General features: G+C 47.7%; 1 protein-coding gene across 1 annotated transcript in view; it reads left to right on the forward strand.

The window, feature by feature from the left end:
- BRD10 (bromodomain containing 10) overlaps positions 1–22,107 on the forward strand; it is a 481,106-nt gene that overhangs the window by 318,723 nt on the left and 140,276 nt on the right. The window contains exon 5 of the mRNA XM_086961417.1: positions 16,872–16,961. Coding sequence (XP_086817543.1) covers positions 16,872–16,961 — 90 coding nt within the window. The remainder of the gene's footprint in view (positions 1–16,871; positions 16,962–22,107) is intronic.

Raw genomic sequence — 22,107 nt, forward strand, 5'->3', positions numbered from 1 at the left:
CGGAGCGCAGCGAATTCCGCCCTATCCGTGTCAAGGGAAGCCAGTTGGGCCCTAGCAGCTTTCAATTGTAGCCATATCCGTGGGGCGCCCGTGCGGCTGTGTACTCTCTCTAATTCGGCAACTTTGGTCGTGAGCTCGGACCTCTTCTCTTTCCGATCCTTAGCCTCTTTGGCAGCAATTGCAATCAATTCCCCGCAGACCACTGATTTTAAGGCTCCCCATAGGGCCGACAACGACACCTCCGGTGTGTCATTAATAGTCAGGTAGTCGACAATGCAGTTATGTAGGCGTTCGCGGACTTCTGGTCTCTGTAACATGGTTTCGCGGAGACGCCATGCACCTCGGGGGCGGGAGGGTGTAGGGGCAGTGATAGTTAGCTCTATTGCGTCGTGGTCCGAAAGCGCTGCGGGCACGATGTCAATCTCAGCTAAGTTAGAGACCAACTCGGACGATCCTATGAAGTGGTCCAGCCTGGCGTAGGTATGGTGGACGTGGGAGTAGAAGGTGAATTGCGTTGCGTTCGGGTGCGCGGTGCACCATAGGTCTACCAAGCCTCTATCTCCCAGCCACTCCGCCCCTGCCTCAGTGAAAGCGCCGGTGTCCCCATAGCGGTGTCCTGACCTGTCTTTGCTGGTGTCCATGACTAAATTAAGGTCCCCCCCGATGAGTAAGAGTGTGTTGGATGATTGAAGAGATTCAGAGAGTGCGCCTTTCAGAAAGGCTTCCTGGCCTGTGTTGGGAGCGTAAACTGACCCTATTGTAAGGCTCATGCTTCCAAGCTGGAAGGTGTGCGCGAGAAGACAGCCCCTAACCTCCCCCGCCTTGGCCCCTATCTTCCCGCTAAAGTGTCTAGATACTAAGATGGCCACCCCGGCTTTCTTTGTGGGAAGGGAAGAATTGTTGGGGAAAGGCGCGTGAGCGCATCCTGTGCCAGTCCTTGAGCAAATGGTGGGTCTCCTGAAGCAAACAGAGGTCAGCCCCGGAGTGTTCCAGATAAGAGATTATCGCCCTTCTTTTAATGGGGTTGTTCAGGCCTTTGACGTTTAGTGTCAATAACTTCAGTTTGGGGCTAGCCATTGTTATAAAATAGGAATCGGACAGCGTCCAGTACAGCAGTGTCACTCAACTCAGCAGTTGGGGAGTAGGCTGGACAGAGCAAGAGGAGCTCCGACCGCTGCGTGTCACATAGAGAGTGTGTGTGTGTGTTCTCGGCATGACTGTGCACAACTGTAGAAACACCCGTAGGGTGAGGTATAGCACTGAGGTACGGATATACGACGCGGCTGTTCTATTAGTATCAGTTTCCCCCCGGCACACTGGTTCCCACCCCAACTGTACCCCCAAAACACCCCATGTACTCACGGTCAAACTCCATGAAGTTAAATTTCTGCCAACAATCCCCCCCACCCCCCTCCCACTCCCCAGGCCCTAACACCCAAATGTGAATAGGTATAGCCCCAGTCCTGTTAGTCCACACAGGGCTGTGGTAAAGTTCTTCATCCGGGTAATGTCCCGTGGCAGTCACATCGCCCCCCCGCCCGATTCCCACCCCCCTCATGGGATGAGGCAAGCTGTGAATGATCTCCCTGGGAGTGCAGCCATCACCCTGAGGAAGAGGTCTCCTTGGCCACCTCAGTCACCGCTGTCGCTCGCTCCTGCGTGATGATAGAGGCATCCGGCTTCAGGTGGTGTGAGGGTGACCGCCTGCGGTTCAGTCTGCCAGTCCCTTTCAGAAGGCCTCTGAGACGAGCTAGGAGTGGGTTCATCAATGTCATGCCCAAGGCCTAGGAGGGTGCAAGTGTCTTTGAGCGAGCGCAGCTGGTGTAGCTTCCCGTTCCACTTGAATATTAGTCTAAACGGGTGGCCCCAGGAATACGGAGTTTCATGTTGCCTTAAGAAGTCCGTTGCCTTCCGGAATTCTTTGCGTTTTTGCAGGGTAATGGCCGACATGTCCTGATACAGGGCTATAGAGTTACCTTGGAATTGAAGAGGTTGGGCCCGCCGTGCTTCTTGGAGGATCAGCTCCTTCAGCGGAAAGTCGGTTGAAAGGCTAATATGTCTGGTGGCGGAGCGGAGGAGCGTCTAGGCAACCCAACTCTGTGCGCCCTGTCGATGCGTATCTCAATGTCTGTTGGTTCTCCCAAAACGGACCTGAATAAAGTTTGCAGGTAACAAGTGACATCAGACCCCTCCGTTTTCTGAGGAACTCCCCGGACCCGTATGTTGTTCCGACAGGAGCGGTTCTCAAGATCTTCTGCATGGGCTTGGAGGTCCATCTGCTGGTCAGTGAGTCGCACTATTTCTTTCTGGAGGTGCGTTATTTCCATGCTCCTGGTCTGATCCGCTTCCTCGACTGCTACCACTCGTTCCCCAAGGCCCTCCACGTCTCGTTGGAGTTCCCGGACCTCGCCCGCCACCTCCTGCTTTAGGGACCTGAAGTCGTCCCTAAGGGAATTAAATAGCGTCTCCAAGAAAGTTCTAGTGATGGGCGACTGGTCATTTGCCGGCGCTGGCGTTAGTTTCGCCGCCGACGGGGAGGGTGGGTCCTTGCTAGGTTTCAGCTGGGTTTTGGCCAAGAGTTCTGGAAGCGTCTGCGACCCCTTCTTCGATCGCTGTCCCGCCATGTTGTATCCGGGGCCCCAGCGGCTTGTGAGCTCGTCAGTTAGGGTGTTGGGGCGCGGCTACTTGAGAGCAATGGTGAGACTGGCAATCCCGGGGGGCCGACACTTTTTTGTCTCTGGTAACCCGGTTCACGGATGGCGTGGTAGTGTCCCCCCTGCAATGATCGGTGGGGTGGGCGCTCAGAAGTCCGCTTCAGGGAGCAGCCCGGCGGCGGACCAATGTGGAAAGCGGGTAGTGGTGGCGTGCGCTAGCGGGTATGGACGCCGAGTCTCGTGGCAACGCTGGGCGGCAAGAGTCTAGTTCAGGTGCAGGCGCGCCCTTTCCGTGGTAATTGAGGTGCAGACTGTAGGCCCCAGGGGTCCCCAACGCCGGAGGCTCGATTTTGCCCCCAGTCTCTCGTGGCGAAGCCCACCTCAGCCCTCCTCACCTGGGTGTGACTGCTCCGTGTGATGGCTCAGGGGTGGTCTCTCTGCACCGCTGTGGTCCCGCGGCTCCCCTCGGATCCGCTGGGCTGTGTCCTATCAATCCCTCAGGCAGGCCCGGTTCTCCAGCACCGCCTAGACCAGCGGAGTGCGGCCTCGTGTGTTCCGCCGATCCTGGCGACGCTGCTCGGTTGGCGGGGCCTCCCGCGTCCGCTCCGGCGATGCCGGTGAAGCCGCCACTCCGCCGGACTCTGTCTGGGCCCACCTCAGCCCTGCAGGGTCTGCCCGCCAGGCAGCGCCGGAAGGCCCAAAGCCGGGAGGTCGATTTCTGCGATACCCGGCCGGCCCGCACCACAGAGGGCGAAGGCGCACACCGACCTGGATCGCAGAGTCCGCGGACGTGTCGGGGCTTCTCAGGCGGGCGCTCCGATGAGTTGCAGGATCCCCCCAGGGCCGGGGATAGTGAGCGCGCAGACTCTCACAGGGCCGGGGCGGCCGCCATTACGCGGCTGCAGTTCGCGGTCCTCAGCGCCCCCGGTCTCGCGCTTGGCCCAGGTGTTGGCAATCGGGGCTCCGGAGGTCTCAGCGGATTGCTGGCAACAAATTCCGCGGTTGTATAAGCCGCAGGGAGATCAGGCTACGCAATGGGGTGTTATCAGGCGGGATCGGGCAGGGAGCCTCCGGGACCTGCGACCGATCACGCCGCCATCTTGGCCACGCCCCCCAAACCCAGATCTTTTGACTGGGTGTGAGTGTTTGATTGATTCAGATGCTCCGTCCATCACCACCCCCTTTTGTACCGCTTTTGGCCGCCATAAGTGTGGCAGGGTATGCTCAGACGTGAGTCCCTTGCTCACTTTGCCACTGGATTCAAGCAAGCCTGGCTGAAGACGGCTGGAATGCCAGAAACCGGTCCTCGGAAGCTTGTTTCCGGTCCAGGGAAGACATGGCTTGGCAGTTCGGGCTGGACTGTTCCCATGAGTCACAGGGTCAGACTGATTTGCATATAGCCATGTCTGAACTGGAGTGGCAGAGTGGGCTAAAGAACGGTGATGGATTAAACCCAGATCTTTTGACTGGGTGTGAGTGTTTGATTGATTCAGATGCTCCGTCCATCACCAACCCCTTTTGTACCGCTGGATTACTGTTTAAGGCTGTCCTGTTTGTTTACAGAAAACTCTCATGGGGGAGACCTCCAACCCATAGCCTTCTCCCGCCTTGACACAAAGTATTTTTAATCTGGGCTAGACTTTTTTGTTGGATAAAGCTTAAATGTTACCACAAATACATCTCACTATGTCATGCTCGTGTAACACTATCAAAGAAACCCCCATTATCGTCATCTTTCAGTCTTCTTACCTGTAGTAAGTCTTCCCTTTCCTCACCAAACGCCCGGACTGACGCTAGCCTGTCGAATGGAAAAAAAGGAACTAGACGCCATTTTACGCCGGAGGGGAGGAGTACACATGTAGGCGCAGACATGGAGGACGCACCATGCATCACGTTCAACCAAAGGGGTCTTCTGCTCCCATCCTATGGGGCAACTTGTCCCAACTCTAGGGCTATGGATACGAGCTGCGTCATAGTGGAGTGTAAACTTGATTACCCCACACAGTGAAACCTTCTCACCACAGTCTGCTAAGAGTGGAGCCCGCCATTATTTCTTAAGGTCCTGATGAATGCCATGAACCCTACTCGGCCACCTGGCAGAAACACTTCGACCACACAGACTTCGGTGGGGGGGGGGGGGGGGGGGGGGGGCAATAGAATCTCCAACACACTGACATCTTATTTTAATCACCGTATAGATGCCAGCCACATTAAAATTAACTTGACATCTATAATGGCCTTTTAACTCGCGTTTTGTCTGTAAGGACCCCACTTAGTTTAGAAGTGCATCCCTGTCGTCCGGTGTATGCCTGCCCTCTACCAAACCGAGTTTCTAGAGGGCGAGGACTGGTCAATGATGAAGCCAGGTGGTGTGTGAGACCAGTCCTTCACTTTTTGTGAAATGCCTGCACTCACGAAATAAAAAACTGTAGCACCTAGGACACCTAACTTGGAGGGGCCCTATTTGTGCTGAACATTTTATGTTGGAAGCTGCCGGCTACCAGTACCCTGTGCTCTGGTTTCCTCTCCCCAGATCTCCTCTGGGCTTGTGGTTACGCCATTATACGCCTGCCTGATATACGTTCAGTAGGCACGTGATCTATTACATCGTTATGACACTGTTGGAGAGCTAGCACAACACAAGCGTCATCTTGGTTATGGCTTTAAAAGCCTATTGACATATCATTGTTGGTAAAGCTAGTGGTATATCGATTGTGATAAGGCTTTCCCTTAATCTTGTATTTTATTTTTATTTACTAGTGAAGGTCCTCACAATGCTCTATATATGAAACCCTAATTGGAATGCTAAAAAGAGATCAAAAAAGTAATCCTTATTTGACAGCGCATCTTGTGCTTCTTCTACGGGTGATGTTATGAACATGTTAGCCTAATAGTCATAATGCTAAAAAGAGATTTAAAAAAAAGAGGGATACCTTATTTGACTGCGCATCTCGTGCTTCTTCTATGGGGGATGTTATAAACATGCTAGCCTAATAGTCCTCATGTAATGATGATGGCTAAATCAGGAGAATGGGGGTGATAACAGTTAAAGATATGTTATCTAAATGTATATTCTCTTAAGTGAACATTTATATTGTGTAGCCTAAGAACTCGCTAGTGGGTCAAGACAGGGGCTCATACTAGACAAAGTAATAGTTCCTGTACAAAGGGGCTAAGTCTGGGTGTGGGTTGAAATACAGCACCCTTCACACTATGGTGTCACCCCTGGGGAAGATGTGTGTATGTGTGTACTGCCTTCTTTTAATGAGTATTCAGCTAATTTTCCATACTTCACCGGAAACAAATCATCTTCTACTAAGGAGCTTTTGTCATTAGATGTTTTATGGCCTCGTCCTATTTGGTTTTGGCTATGAGCAAAGGAATATTCGTCCCTGCCACCCGGGGAGGTTCTTGTGTTTGCCAGTCAACTGCTCCTACATTCTTCCAACAAGTCCTTTGGGACCGCCATTCAAACGATGCATTCAAATATGCTCATAGATCTTTGGAAATAGTCACAGTCTGTTCCATTGGTGTGTACCACTTATCTGCAACTCTCTGAGTTAGAAAAGGAAGTTTGTAAAATTGATGAGGTCTGATCGGGACCACTGTACATGTACGTATGCCCTCCCTGTACTTCTTACAAGGGATACACCTTTACCTCTCCCTATGGCTCTTTCCCCATCTTCCCTTTCTCTCTCTCTCTTTTGCTTCACCTTGACCTTCTCCTTCCTGGACTACAACTCCCTAAAATGTTCGGTCTTGCTTCATTCTCGGATATTCTCAATCAACCCTTACATAGGTCTTTCTCTCTCTCAATTTCAATAAGGAGGATATTGTCTAGATAGACGAGTAGTCTGGTCCCCCTGGCTCTCAAATGTTCCACCACAGGTTTCAGGACCTTAGTGAAGAACCATGGAGTGGTGATAGACCGAAAGGTAGGGAGGTAAATTCGAAGAACTGTTACCACCATTAGAATTGTGGGAAACGCTTGTGAGGAGTGAATATGGGAATCCTGAGATAGGCATCCTTCAAATCTAGGCACACCACCCAATAGCTTAATTGCAATAAGACCCGGAGGAGATGGATTCCTCCCATCTTGAGGTGGCGGAAGACCAGCCACTCTTTGAACTCCTTAAGAGTTATAACCGGACATTGGCCACTATCTCTATTATCCCCTAGGAAGAGGTTGCTGAGAAATCTGTGGGGTTTTAATTGGGTGTGAACAATGACACCTGCTCCAAGAGTTGTGCAATCTCAGATTCCACTAAATGGATTTGGGTCTGGGAAAAGGATAGGGGTCGTGGACTCTGTAGTTTGTATAGGGAACCGTAGAACTTTATTTGGAAACCCCTCACAGTTTGAAGTACCCAGGCATCTTAGGTAGACCCTCCCAATTGTGAGAAAATTATGACAATCTGCCCCCAAGTCTGATTCCCAGAGGGAGAGATGTGGTGCAGCGACCAGAGCTACTGACTCTGGAGCGCAGGGCTCACAATTCGATCCCCAGCAGCAGCTCAGCATCATGTGACTCAGAGCAGTAACTCACTTAATCACACTTACGGCTCCAAGCGCCTTGAAACCTTAAGGGTTGATATGTTTGTGCTTTGCAAATGGGAATTCTTATTATCCCCAAGGGGTACTACACACTCACCTTGATAGGAGTTATAGGAGTAATTGGTTCTGGAATTTCCTCTCAATACTCAATGACCAGGGTAACTTCTAGTCAGATAGAAGTTACCCAAACAGGATGAGTCCTGCTACTGGCCCCGTCGTAATCCAGACCCTCTGGAGGAAGCTTGATGGATGACACGGTTGGTCGATCGTCCCAACCATGACCAGCATCGGCAAAAACTCGTGGTGTAATAGAGGTCTGTGCCTTATCCAAAGACCTAAACGTGTTTGCAAATTTCCCTAGATGACGAATAAAGGAATCTCTGAAGAGACCACCTTGTGCAGAGACCTTCCCCAGATGTCGCCAATTTCCCCAGTTTGAGGTCACTCTTCATTAACAGGGATCTGCACCTTTCTGTAGAAATCACGCAGTTCGCATTTCCTAAAAGATAATGGCTCACTGAGCCCATCTCAATAGGGCCTCTGGAGATCAGAGTGCTGGATCCCTTCGCGTCTTCAGCCATGTCCAGGATCTTGGATAGGGTACCTGCCATGTTTAATAGCTTATCCTGACACGAATGCCAGGAGTGGTCTATCCTTTTTTGGGGGTCTCCTGCAATTTTTCCCAAGAAGGTGTTCATCCTGGCATCAATGTCCGCTTTGAGGGCAACTTTACCCTCCAGGTAGTTGCGCAGACACTTAGCCTGAACGCAGCTGCAGACTTTTTTGTCCAGAGGTTTCGGCAAACAGCCTGCAACATAGGCTGCTACCTTTGGTGCTAGAGAATACTCTGCAGAGTACAGCTGTAGTAATCATCCGTGTCCAGCATATCTGAACCTGGGGACTGTATCTGATTTTGATTATCCCACAATCGAAGCGGGTTTGCCGGAAGGGGTCAAGTGTCTGATTGGTTCTCCTTCGCCCTCGCCATCCGAGGCAGTAGGGGAGTCCACCGCATCCAAGCGGTAGAAATGGAGGGCTCCCCCAAACTATTGGGAAGTGGAGAGTCAGTTTGGAATCCATCAAGGTCTTTTTTAGGTGAGAAAAGTGTCTAAATGACCCAGGGTCATACGTGCATTTGAGTTTAGGGTCTGTCATAGTATTGGGCTGCGTGGAGGTAAGGGGGCTGAAGTCACTGAAGATTCTTCCTTCGGAGCAAAGGGTCATTGGCTCTGTGTTGCCAACTGGAGGATTTTCTTCTCCAAGGGGGCCACAATTTGCGACACTGCCTTCAGGATAGAGGCATCCATAATTTGACAGAAATCGTTTTGCGACACTGCCTTCAGGATAAAGGCATCCATAATTTGACAGAAATCGTCATCAATAGGGAAGTAAGTGATTTCCTCCTCTTCAAGATATTAAGCTGGGTCAACTCCCATGTAGTCTGCAGGGTCCTACATATCTAATGTAAAGGCTGTATACCAGCCGTAAGGTACGGAGGGCAATGTAAATACTTGGGTAAGCCCAGATGATTGTTTGGGGGTAAATAACTTGAGATGAATAGTGGGCAAACGCAAGTGGAAGGCCCTGGGACACCCAATACCCATCTGCAGTATTTTATGGGAATAATATTGCCTGGGTTGTGTGGGGGAAGGGAGCTGTAGAGTGCACTGAGCTCAAATAATAGGTTGGCGAGGCCCTCTATCAGTCGGCTCACCACATCGCGCCCCTGAGCCTGAATGAAACTGACATCGTAAGCGACCAGAGAGGAGCGATAAACGTTCCCGCGACTGTACTGTAAAGTAAAAGATCAATTAGCACAGCTGCATCAAAATAAGCATGCAAACAGTTCATAAAAGGCCCAAATCGTCAATATCAATATTCAAATAAGGCCTAAATCCTGATTAGATTGTGATGAGGAAAGGCACTTAAGTGAAGGGGGGCAGCCCCGACACCCACCGACCACGCACGCAACCTGGGAATCATCCTCGACTCAATGCTCTCAGTGACCAAGCAAGTCAACGCCGTCTCCTCCTGCTGCTTCAACACCCTCCGCATGCTCCGCAAATCCTACAGATGGATCCCGACGTATACAAGAAAGACAGTGGCCCAGGCCCTCGTCAGCAGCAGACTCGACTGCGGAAACGCCCTCTACGCGGGAGCCCCGAACAAGCTCATCAAACGACTACAACACATCCAAAACGCCTCGGCACGACTGATCCTCGACGTACCATGCCACAGCCACATCACCCCCCACCTGAGAAACCTGCACTGGCTCCCAGTCAACAAGAGGATATCCTTCAAGCTCCTCACCCACGCACACAAGGCACTCCACAAGACTGGCCCAGCCTCCCTCAACAGACGGCTCTCCTTCTACATCCCCAACCGCCAGCTACGCTCCGCCGACCTCTCACTCGCCACCGTCCCGTGCATCCGAAGAACAACCACCGGTGGGAGATCCTTCTCAAACCTCGCCGCCAAGATATGGAGCACCCTCCCACTAAGTCTATGACAGACCCAAGACCTACTAACCTTCAGGAGGATACTCAAGACCTGGCTGTTCGATCAGTAGCCTACCCCCCCAAACCCCATCCCCCCCCCCCCCCCCTCCAGCGCCTTGAGACCCTCGCAGGTATGTAGTGCGCTTTATAAATGATTGATTGATTGAAGGCTGCTGGAGCAGCAACGAAAGAGGGAGAAGGAGCGTCTTCAGAGAATCATGAAGGGCATTGCTAGTTGCTGAAAGGATAGGCTGTGTTTCCTTCTGTTTTCCCTGTGGTTCATGGGAAATGAAGTCTTTGATGGTTTGTTTTTCTGCTTGCACAATGTTTTAATGGCTTTTGGTATAAATAAAGGGAAGAGAATTCTGGAAATAAGTCAAAGAATCCTCAGGCAAGGCAGTAAGGTTCCACCCTCACCTGGCAGTCACAGTGAATGTGATATAATTTCTTAGCCTAGTTTAGGACATCAGGTTCCTGGGAATATATTTAAACACTTAGAAAGCGTTGGCCTGCTCTTTAGACTTGGTACACTGAGTCAAGAGCAAGATACCCCATATTATAGTGATTTTTATTTTTATTTTTCATTTGTAGATAGTTGGGCATGATGGTGTCATGCATTAAGTTATTCCTGAATGTGAGAATGGTTAGATGGACAGTGATCATGCTCTTCTGGAGATGGCATAGATATCAAAGTTGGTGAAAGGTAGGATTGCCACACTTCTGTTTGAGTTATGAGTTTTGAGTTATGAAGTTTACCAATTATCAGTGAGTTTGGTTCGAAATCATCTGCGGTGAAGGTAAAGGAGAGAAAGATATTGCATTAACCATACATCTTTTATCCTGTGTCTGGCTGAGGGAATATGACCTGGACAAAAATTCCAGTGGTGTACACAGAAAAATTTGTGTAAGTGCGCTACCAGGTGAAAATCTATTTGTTTGAACATTCTAGAAACCATATTAACACTCCTTATGTAAAATTCCTGACGATTAGACTCATTTGCTCAATTGGTAGATCACTGGAATAAATTGGAAGTTTAACAAATGAAGTGTACCTAAAAGTACTTGAGTGTAGGGATGTAATTAGTGTATAATAAGTGATTGCACTGATTTATAACTTGTATTACGTGTGACTGTGTTTTTATATCTTTTTCTTTTAAATCATTTTCTATATATTTTATATTTTAGAAGAAATTACCAATGGTTGTAATGTTGTATTTTAAAATATTTGTTTGAACTGTTATGATTATATTTTCTAATTGAATAAAGAACCATTGATTGATTATTGTATAAAAGACATGTTTGTTCTGAGCCATATTCTCTGTATTGCAGGCAGAAGGTCTCTCATTGAGATGATACACGCTTACTTGTTTTTCATTTCTTGAATTCTTTTGGGGATTTTCTGCTACGTTTTATAGCAGGATTACCGCTATTTCATTAGATTGGGTAAGGTTGTGAAAAAGCAATGAGAGACTTTTTTTCTGACTCTTTTGGATCAACATTAATCTCTAGTGGGGTGGGACATAAAGCTGTATTTGATGTCCTAGGCACACTCTGCATATGTTTTGCATGATTTGACAAATGGCCTTTATTTCAAGGTTGAGCAAGCAAGGGCATATCTTACAAGGTTGAGAATCAACTTATTTGGTGTGCATAAAATTATCATGGAGTGCATAATTCAAATGAATAATATAGTTTCAGCCTAACATTGGCTCAGTGGTTATTTTGGAGCTTAATTCAATGCAGAAAGCTGCAGTAAGGTCACCTGTACACAAGTAATCCATTCATTATACTAGACCAGTCCAAAGCCAAACCGTGGACCCATTTCTCAATCGCTTTTTATCACACATGGACAAGTGGTTGGATTCCCCCAGGTAGCTCCTGAATTGTACTTGTTGCTTGGAGGAAAAAAACATACTTTTGGTATTCTATGCCATTATCTGATAAGTTTTGTATGCAAGTGTGAATCCTGAGAAAAGTGGGAGGTGAATCCAGGCACTGAGCTTTCCCATAATCGCTGGCAAGGAGCTGGTCACACCATAAGTGTTCGGGGACTATGCTGTGAAGTAGCAACGCAGGTAAATGTATTTCATCAGGCTTATCAAATGTATGCACACATTTATTCCTGCTTCAGAGGAAAGCTGTTCAGTTGATTTATTTATCAGAGATGGCTAAGAACTTGGCAACTCATGCTTCTGTATTGGATTAAATTAGCAAACTTCAGCCAGGGAGTGATTCCTGACCAGGTAAAGCGTTGTCATGTCAGCCAACTTCTAAAAATAAATGTCCACAAATGTGAATAGTCGAAACAACTTTCACCCTGTCCTATCTCCAGTTTCCTGTAAAAGTTAGTGAAAGCTTTGTAGCAAGGCAACTTGCCCAACATATCAAAGACAGCAACAATTTAAATGAACACCATTCAGGTTTCAGTCAAGGTTAGAGCACTACTCTAGCTTGCGGATGATGTGCTCCACATCTTGGACTCTGATAATGACTACCTTTTGATCCTGCTTGTCCTGTTGGCAGCCTTGGATACAGCAAACCACTGTTTACTTACCAACTGTTACAAAAATCAGATCGACTTGGATGGAGTGGTCCTCATATGGTTGGAGTCATATCTAACTGACACATTACAGAGGCTAAAATTTGATTCATGTCTCTCAATACTATTTTCCTTAATACAGAGGGTCCCTAAGGGATCTATCCTTGCCTGACACGATTTAAGTTGTACACCAGCCCCTTGAGAGTCTTTCTGAAGAACTCGTTTCTGAATGATATTTCCCGTCTTGCCAACTCTCTAAGCACAGATCAAGGTTAGATAACTACCTATTGTTTAAAGTTGAATCCTTCTAAAGCACACTTTTTCCTCATCTTGTTCACACCAGTTCATTCTTGAATGAGCTCAATCAATATCCTCAACTGCACACCTACCATCTTTCACACTCCCAAATCCCTAGGAGTCATCCTTGACCAAACACTCAATCTACAATTGCAAGCTCACTCCATGGCCCAAAATGCACACTTTAAGTTGCATCTACTCCTGCAAATTCGTTGCTTCATTCCAGAACAAGATCTCAAAACTCAGGTACAAGCACCAGTGCTATCAAGAATAGATTACTTCAACTCACTCCTGACCAGTCTCCATAAAATCCATCTTGTTCCACTAAAGTCAGCTCTACGTTTGGCTGTGTGTTTTGTGCCTGGGGGCTAAAGGAATGGCCCTATTGCAACGGTACTGTTAATGCTCCACTGGCTCTATCACCGAAACAAGGGCCATTTAAAAAATGGCCTGAGTCACTCGCAAGGCCCTTCACACCTTCACTCTATATTACCTGGCTGCCTTGCTAAAGTTACCTTGTGAGTCTACACCTTCTTGAAATGCTGAATTTCTTTTTCTGGAACCTCATCCTTTAGAAAGGAACAATTTAAGGCTCAGTCCATCTCAGAGAGTGCAACCAGAGTATGAAACGCGTTACCTCCAAGCTTATGAGCCACTGCGTCTCTGACAATCCTTAAATCCAAACTGAAAGCCCTTGCATTCTAACAATGTTTTAGTTAATTTCTCCTCTACCTACTGAAAGTGATAGACTTATAGTTTATATTATCACCTACTTGAGGCTTTCCTTGATATTTTTTTTATAAGCTCCCTGACCCTTTTTACATTTTGGTACTCATTATTTATTAATGTTATTTATGTTTTTTATGTAGTGTTCTGTTTGGTATATAAAGTGCGCTAACACATTCTGGTGATGTCTGCGCTGCACAATACTGCAAAAATAAATAAATGTGCCTCAGTTTTTAGACTTACTAGAAAGAAAAGATAGCCATGTGATTGGAATTCACGTCTGATCTGCAAATTATGTAATCGTGGGATTGTCACATTGATGATATATAATTGAGTTTTATTTTGCTCTACAACTTATTGAAGACTTTCTTCTTGAGAGAGTTTCAATGCTGGAGATTCTGACTTTGGAACTGAGGAACTTAAGTGCAAATCTCTGCCTCCCATCAACATTCTTTGATTCTGGAGAAATCACCTATTTTTCCATACCTTAAAAAACAAAAGTCTATATTATTCTGGTTTTCTAATGAATGGTTTTAATTCCCTTGGAGCAAATTTGCCCAATGTAAAACTTTTTCCTTAAGGATTGAGGCGAGCCGCAAATATGACTTTATTTCTTGGTTTTAACCATAAGGACTTAAAATTCTTTATTTCATTACGGGCAAGTGAGAGAAACCAACCTTATTGAATAATTATGTTACAGAAGAAAAAAGCAGCATAGAAACCGAAATCGAGAAAAATCCAGCGTCAGTTCCAGACAGCTGGAAGTTGGCTATTGTAACACCTCTGTTGAAAAAGGCTTCTTTGGACCCTCTCTGCTCGGCTAATTACAGGCCAATTTCGCTACTACCATTTGCGATTAAAGTCCTTGAAAGATGGGTCACAAGAGCCTTATCCAACTTCCTAGAAACAAATCTGTGTCTGGATGCTGCACAATTTGGCTTTAGGCCAGCGCACGGCACCGAGAGGGCCTTGGTCACCGTGTTGGATGATCTGCGAGCGCGAGTCGACAAGGGCAAGTCTGCATTCTTGGTGCTACTTGACATGTCGGCCGCGTTCGACACGGTGGACCATGAAGTCCTACTTGGCCGTCTTCGGAGTGCGGGAGTGTGCGGCCTGGCCCTAGACTGGCTCACGTCCTATTTGGACAACCGACAACAAGCCGTGGCATTGCCACCTTTTCGATCAGCCACTAGGCGGGTGAAACAGGGAGTCCCTCAAGGATCGGCAATTAGCCCGATCCTATTTAATATATATCTCCGTCCCTTGATAGCACTGATAAAGTCATTCGGCATATCTGTTGTCAACTATGCCGATGACACTCAGTTGATTTTTTCATTTGAGGGTTCAGAGACTATTTCAAGGGATGTCTTTCACCGTTGTATGGCAGCCACAGCAGCATGGCTGCGAGCCAATGCGTTGCAATTCAACGGGTCAAAAACGGAGGTACTCCACTGCTCCTTGGACCGAACTCCCCGTACACTACCGGCAGATTTCTGGCCAGTGTCCATCCCGGGATCGGTGGAGGCGGCAGAGTCAGCTCGCAACCTGGGAGTTCTATTCGAACCCAATTTACAGCTTGATGCCTCCGTAAACAAAACGGCAGCAACATGTATGGGTCTGCTCCGTGCTCTACGGAAAATCTTGCCACTTCTTCCACGGGGCTCCAGAGCTGAGGTAGTGCGTAGTTCCATTCTCAGTAGGATTGACTACTGCAACGCACTACTTCTGGGTGCCCCGAAGATTCTGGTCCTAAAGCTCCAAAGGATACAGAATATGGCCGCTAAACTGGCCTTGTCTCGACCACGGTCCGCCTCTTCATCGGCAGCTTTGGCCGATTTGCACTGGCTCCCAGTCCAGCAGAGAATTGCGTTTAAGGCTCTCTGCCTTGTTTTTAGGGCCCTGCATGGACTGGGACCAATACCTCTTCAGACTCTCTTCCTCTGGTATCAGGCAGCCAGACCTTTAAGATCATCTTCGGCGTTCTTGGCAAAAGTCCCTAAAATTAATAGAACGAGAATGGGTGGTCGTGCTTTTAGTTTTGCGGCTGCCACGCTGTGGAACACTCTCCCCCTGGCATTAAGGAGCTGCCCTGATCTGCTCACTTTTAAAAAGAGCCTTAAAACTTACCTGTTTCCCAGAGTAATGTAGCTGTTTTAATAGATGCACGGTTAGGTCTCAGCGCCAGGATACCCTTTGGGTGACAGATGCGCTCAATAAGCAATAAATACATACATACATACAGTGTCAGGACCAGTGAAAGATCCCTATCAACCAGGATAATCTTCTTTTTGAAGTGTCCCTTTGAAAAACTGAAACCTCTTCAGTCTCTAAAAATAGAATAGGCAGATGAGTAGCTAATTATTACAGCCAAATGGAATTAACCAGATGTAAATACTTACAACTTTGCTAATAGCATACACAAATATCATAATTACCATGAACTTTAAGAACTCTTTCATATTATATATCCGCCAACCTACACTTGCAAAAGCTAATAGGTTACTTAATCGTCAGCTGGTAGCATATACAGAGTAAAGTCAGGGCAATAGGAAGAAACAGACATGAGACTCAGCCTGTTTGACTGGGTCTCTGGCTTCTCCAGCAGTAAAAAAAATTACAATTCTTTCAGTGATACCACAACTTGATCTATACTTGGAATCTGCTCAACTTTAAAGGGTGCGATTATACATTTAAGCCTCTGAGACTTCTTTCATATTAATAGCCTACTTAAATGCAATTCAATTCGTTTATTTCGGGTTTCAATGAACCCCTAAACCATGCATAGCACAACCAACAACGTATATATTAGCCTACTTAATTCTGCATTCCGTAGTCAACCATACTCCAATCCAAGCTTTCACTCCAAAACTAAGTTACTCTGATTCCCCTGAACACCAAATTCACCCTCCAGGAACAAATCACTGTCTAAGAAAACAGGGTGCATGGTATCCGTTCTCTCCAATAAATAAATAAAGTGAAACTGTTCCTCCTAGAAAGCGACTTTAGAACTGCTATTCAGCCCTTTATACTCCTGTATCTAGATGGTAGCTACATCCTACTACTTGGCCTCACAGACTTCTCACCGGACCCCCTTTAAGGGTATCCTATGCGCTGCAGCAGGCCTCATCAGGGGAATGAAGAAATAAGACTTCATCAATTCACAATGATGGACCATCACTGGTTCTCTTCACTGACCCGAACCATTCTGGCTGTATCATCTGCATACCATCATGACCTGCTCCAGCTGCTGTCTTAAACCTATATCAAATTGTTCACCTAATAATTCTTGTCTGGAGGGGTTAAAATGAATTTGAATCCTGTATACCTACGAAGTTATTGCATACAGGTGTTATTTATGTTCAAATGTTTGAAGTAATTTAGTAGTGATGTAAAATAAGTCCTCATATTTGGAGTAGTTCATCTTAAAATGTAAGTAAATATTTTCTGTAACCGATTTCACCTGCTCTGTTGTTGTTAAGGAGTTGTTGTGCTTTTTCATTGCATGCTTCAATTGAAAGGGCAAATCACTAGATCAGTGTAATATATGATGGGAATTTTTATTATCAGGCGACAACTTTGTAATACCTGCTGTTTTATTTTTAGCTTGTTTGCACTAACCTTGATGAACTGAGGCAATTGATCACTAAAATAGACGTTGAGCTTAAAGAATTTGGAAACAATAGGAAGAAATCGGTAATGTATTCTCAAGTTCATTATATTTGTCATCCCTTATTTCGTTAGGTTGCTTCTAAAAATCCTAGGTAATTTTATGTCTGTCAAAAGAAAAACATAGACTATGAGAAGACTTATGTTGTGCAATATTGTGTAGACATGTCTTTTGGATTGAAAGATTCATCTCCTTGCCCCTAAAAATGGTACTTAGTGTTTAATTTGCCAATTCAACTCAGTTTTGTTGCTATTTTAAAAAAAATAAAACTTTTGTGTAGCCAGTCATTTAAATAAAATCTAGTAATTTTTCCAAGCAACTAGACGCAAGGTACTATTTTTTGGAGGGGGAGGAGGGGCCCCCTCGCAATGGGCTAATGATCAGCCCTCCCCCAGGCCCAAAAGTCTTTCTGCCAGGTTCTTACCTCCAGTCTGCCCTCTGAAGTGGCAGAAAGATCACTAGACACATGGGATTTTTTAAATGGCAAAATGGATGGGGATGGACCTCAAATTATCTGGTCTGGTCCTTAACCACCTAAATAAGCCCCAGCAGTCTTTGTGCCCCTTTGGGAGCCGATAAGCCCACTAGACCACCACAGATTTAATTTGGAGTAGAAGGATGCCCCCCCGGCAATGGACTAATGCCCCCTTGGCCTAAAAGTAACAGAAAGACCACTAGACACCACCAGGGATTTTGTCTGATAGTCTTCTAGCCACAGATTCCTTATCTTAGAATTTTCCCCCCGTCAGACTGAATCAGAATTTTTTTTTTGTGTGAGCAGTACCCATACTCGCCGGTAGTAGAGTCGATTGGCTGTGCATCAGGCGGCGGCCGTGCCAGATGTGATGTTGCGGTACCTATATAGGTGCCACCCACATGCGTTGATGTCGGTTCTTTTCATTTCTGCGCAAGGCGGTGCTGATTCGGAGAAGAGATACCCCCTCAGTAACTTTTCGACTGGCCTTTTTTCTGCGTTCAGTCGACTTATTTTGAGGTGTACCTCCTGGGGTATTGAGGACGTCCTCTCAAGTCTGGTTTTAAACCCTGCGGCACCTGTCATCGCCTTATGTCGTGACAGGCCCGTACCTCTTTTGCCTATGGTGTCTGGCTCACAACCATGACACTACGTCATGCTCCCATTGCCGGATCATGGCTCCGAAGCCTTTGAGGGAGCATTCCCTGAAGCTGCTAACAGGCCAGTATGCGTTGCTACAGAAGTTGAGATCCCGGTCGATTCAAATCTACTGTGATTGTTCACGGAGCCAGATGTCCTCTTCATCCCACTTAGTCATCTGGACTTTCAGGTAGGAGGTATAAGAAGAAGAGTAAGAAGTCGAAGCGTTCTTTGTCTGTCAGCTGACGAGACCAGGGAGCCTTTGTGTCCTAGGACATGCTCTCCAGAACCTGCGCCGGCTTCATGCCTTTCGGGTTTCCCCAAGGTTGGAGCGACCCCTACCCAACTGAGAGATTTCTGTGAGGCCATGCACGTCTTTTGTGAGCGGTTTGACCCCGATACGTGCCCGTAGGCCCTCTGGGTCAGAACAGGCACCCTCTGGTTCCACTTCAGACCCAGCAGGGTCCCACAGATCCATTCCTAGATTCATACTAGCACCGGTTGAGCCATCTTCAACTTTCCGCCTCCCCCTCCCCTTCTTCCCCCCCTCCCTCCCCAGCAATGCTGTCTCTATCATCATCCAGACTCCGAAAAGGAGCCGGTGCGGGGTTGCCCGGTGCTGGCGGCAGTCGTGCCTCCCAGATCCGACCCTAAAACTTATTTTCATCAGCTTGGCCTCAGGGAAGAATGAGAGGGGTTGCTGGGCACTTTAGAATACCAGCCTTATTATGAGTATGGACTGGTGTGAAGCCAGCTGCTTGTACACTTCTTCAGATGCTGCTCTGTTCCCCCCCCTACCATGGATATAGGTGAGGAAACATCATACACAATGGTGATGCGTTGGGCGGTTGAAGGCCTTGTTCTTCAGTTGCCCTTGACGGTGGTGTTGCACCTGGGAGTCTCCATGTCAGAACTCTTGCTCCCATTCATGACACCCTCACTGACGTCCTTTTGGGTACCTGAACTGGACGATTGTCCACCAGCATTGCCCCCACCTGGGGACCCAAACTTCCTCATCCCAACACCCTGCCCCTGAGAGCTTGGAGGTCCAAGCCAACCCCTCCCAAGGTGCTTTCCCGGATAAGGAGTCTAAGAGGCTGGATTCATTTGGAAAGATGTTTTCTACTGCCTGCCTGGCATTGCTGTCCTTGAACAGCACATTCCTTTTAGTACCTTATTCCCACACTTTGTGGGATATGGTTGCCCAAGTGCTGCTATAGGTCCTGGAGGAGGCCCCGGCTGTACTCTCCCAAGCAAGTGCTGATGCGAGAGGCCCAGCAAATTTCACGATTCGCTGCAGACTTAATTCGACCGACTGGCTAGGCAGAGCGGTTTCCACAACAGTGGCCCTTAGGTACCACTCTTGGCTGAGAACAACTGGCTTCTCGGGGGATGTCAAGGCTTCCCTCATGGACATGCCCTTTGATGGCACCTGTCTCTTCGGAGATCAGGCAGATTCAGCTCTTCGCATTAAGGATTTACAATGGGCATCCAGTCGCCAGCAGGATTTGTGATCTCCTGCCTTTCTGGCAGTCTGACGTGTGGCTTTTGCAGATGTCCGAAGTGGTTCCTCCCTCCCCTTCGAGACTACCCCTCCCCCATGCCACCATCTCACGATCTGGTGATGGAGGATCATTCGTCCTTTCACCGCAAGGAGGTCACAGCTATCCTGGCCATAGAGTTCTGGTGCCAGAAGTAGACTATGGTCGTTATTCCTGCTACTTTCTGGTTCCCAAAAAGGGTAAGAAGCTCAATTCTATCCTTGATCCCCAAACCCTCTCTCTTCCTCAAGAAGGAGAATTTTAAAATGCTCACGTTGCCTCAGGTCTAGTCTATCCTGGATGGTAGTGTTGGGCTTGCAGGATGCCTATTTTCACATACTCATCCTGCCTGCCCATTAGCGCTATCTGCAGTTTACAGCAGGCCACGAGAATTTCAGTTCACCGTGCTCCCTTTTGGCCATACCAGCGTCTCTTGGATGCTCACTAAGGAAATGGCAGTGGCTGCAGCTCATCTGCGGAGATCTGAGGTGCCAGTTATCGTGTTTCTCGACGACAGTCTCGGGCAAGCCCTCCTTTAACAGCCAGTCATCTCCCACTTCCAGACTTTGGTGAACGTCCTCCACTCGCTGGGGTTTATTATCATTGTGATGAAGTCACAACTGATCCCTCTCAGATGCTCCCTTTCATCTGAGCTGTTCTGGACACAGAACAGTTTCGGGCTTATCCTCCTGAGCGACAAGTCTAGGATATTCATGCTATGATACCGATATTTCAACCTCTATCCCGGGGTTTCCGGGAGACTGACTCTGAGGCTTCTAGGCCTCATGGCATCTTGCCTCATGCTGGTGATACATGCAGATGGCATATGCAGGCTTTGCATTGGGACCTGAAGGTCAAATGTGTGCACCATCCGGGTAATCTTTCTGACCTGGTCCAGATCTCGGAGGGAACTGCGAACTATCTGCAGTGGTGGCTCACAAACCGCGATTGGGTTAGAGACTGACCCCCTCTCCCTTCCCCAAACAGATCTCACAGTAGTGACCAATGCATCACTTCTGGGAAGATGCCACCACCTTGGAGAGATGAGGATCAGAATACTCTGATCTCTGGCAGAATCCATACTCCACATCAACTTGTTGGAGCTCTGAACGGTCTGACTGGTACTGAAAGCCTTTCTTCCCTCAATCAAGGGAAGGCTAGTGCAAGTGTTCACAGACAACACTACCGCAGTGTGGTACTGCAACAAACAGGGCAGGTTGAGGTCGTAGACCCTTTGCCAAGAGCCTCTGCCTGCGCCTTAGGACGTGGCTGGAATGCCAGGGTGTTTCTCTGGTGGTTCAACATCTGGCCAGTTCTCTGATTGCCAGAGTGGATAAACTCAGTCGAAGAGGTCTAATGGATCACAAATGGCGTCTTCATCTGGAGGAGGTACAATGTCTCTTTCAGCAGTAGGGAGAGCCTTGCTTAGATCTGTTTACCACTGCAGAACGCGCAATGTCAGCAGTATTCCATGCTGGAGTTTCCAAGGCAGCACTCGCTTGGAGGCTCTTTTTATCTTGTGTGGAGCTCAGGCCTCCTATACGCCTTTCTGCCCATACCACTCCTTCCCAGAATTCTCAAGAAGATCAAGAACGACCGGGCCCAAGTCATCGTTGTGGCTTTGAACTGGGCAGAGATAGTCTGGTATGCCAAGCTACTGAGGTTGGCCCTCGATCGTCCGATCATGCTGCCCATTCAGGAAGATCTTCTGTCGAAACAGCAGGGAAGTGTTCTTCACACAAACATGTCCACTCTCCGCCTTTTTGTATGGAGAGTGAGCTGCGACAGTTGACAGCTTCTGACGTTGCTCCCGAAGTCTGTAAAGTTATCTTGGCAGTCAAGCGTCCCTCTACCAAGACGCTGTACGCCTGTTTTTGGAAGACATTGTAGCATGGGGTGCAGAACAATCTGTTAGTCACCTTTCTGCCCCTCTTTCTTCTGTTCTGCTTTTTGCCTTGTCTCTTGCCTAGTAGAGCTCTGCCCTGGGCACTATTAAGGGCTATCTATTTGCCATTTCTGCCTTAAGGTTCCTTGATCAGCCTTCTCCGTGTAAGTTCCCTATTGGGCATAGGTTTCTTAATGGTCTCACACATGTCTTCCCTCCTTCACCATTCATTATTCCTCAGTGGGACCTTAATTTGGTTTTGAATGTTTTTGTGTGTGCTCCTATTCGAGCCTCTACACAACTGTCCCCTCAAGCTTCTCACTTTGTTTCAGTTACATCTGCACATAGAGTAAGTGAGCTGCAGGCCTAATCTTCTAAGCAACCTTACCTCTCAGTCTATCCTGACAAAGTGGTGCTTTTCTCTTGGCACTCCTATATATGTATAGCAACGTCACATCCGATGCGGACGATGGACGTGGAGCCGATCGCACCACCTACCAGCGCACGGGGGTATTGCTCACAAAAAATCTTCTAGATCCAGTCTGTCGCTTGGGGCAATTCTAGAGTAAGGAATCCATAGCTAGATATATTCTCTACCAGATAGGTGTTATCGATTTTCCTTGCATTTCTGT

The sequence above is a fragment of the Lissotriton vulgaris genome, chromosome 3_1, assembly GCF_964263255.1.
Source record: "Lissotriton vulgaris chromosome 3_1, aLisVul1.2, whole genome shotgun sequence".
Lineage (NCBI taxonomy): Eukaryota > Metazoa > Chordata > Amphibia > Caudata > Salamandridae > Lissotriton > Lissotriton vulgaris.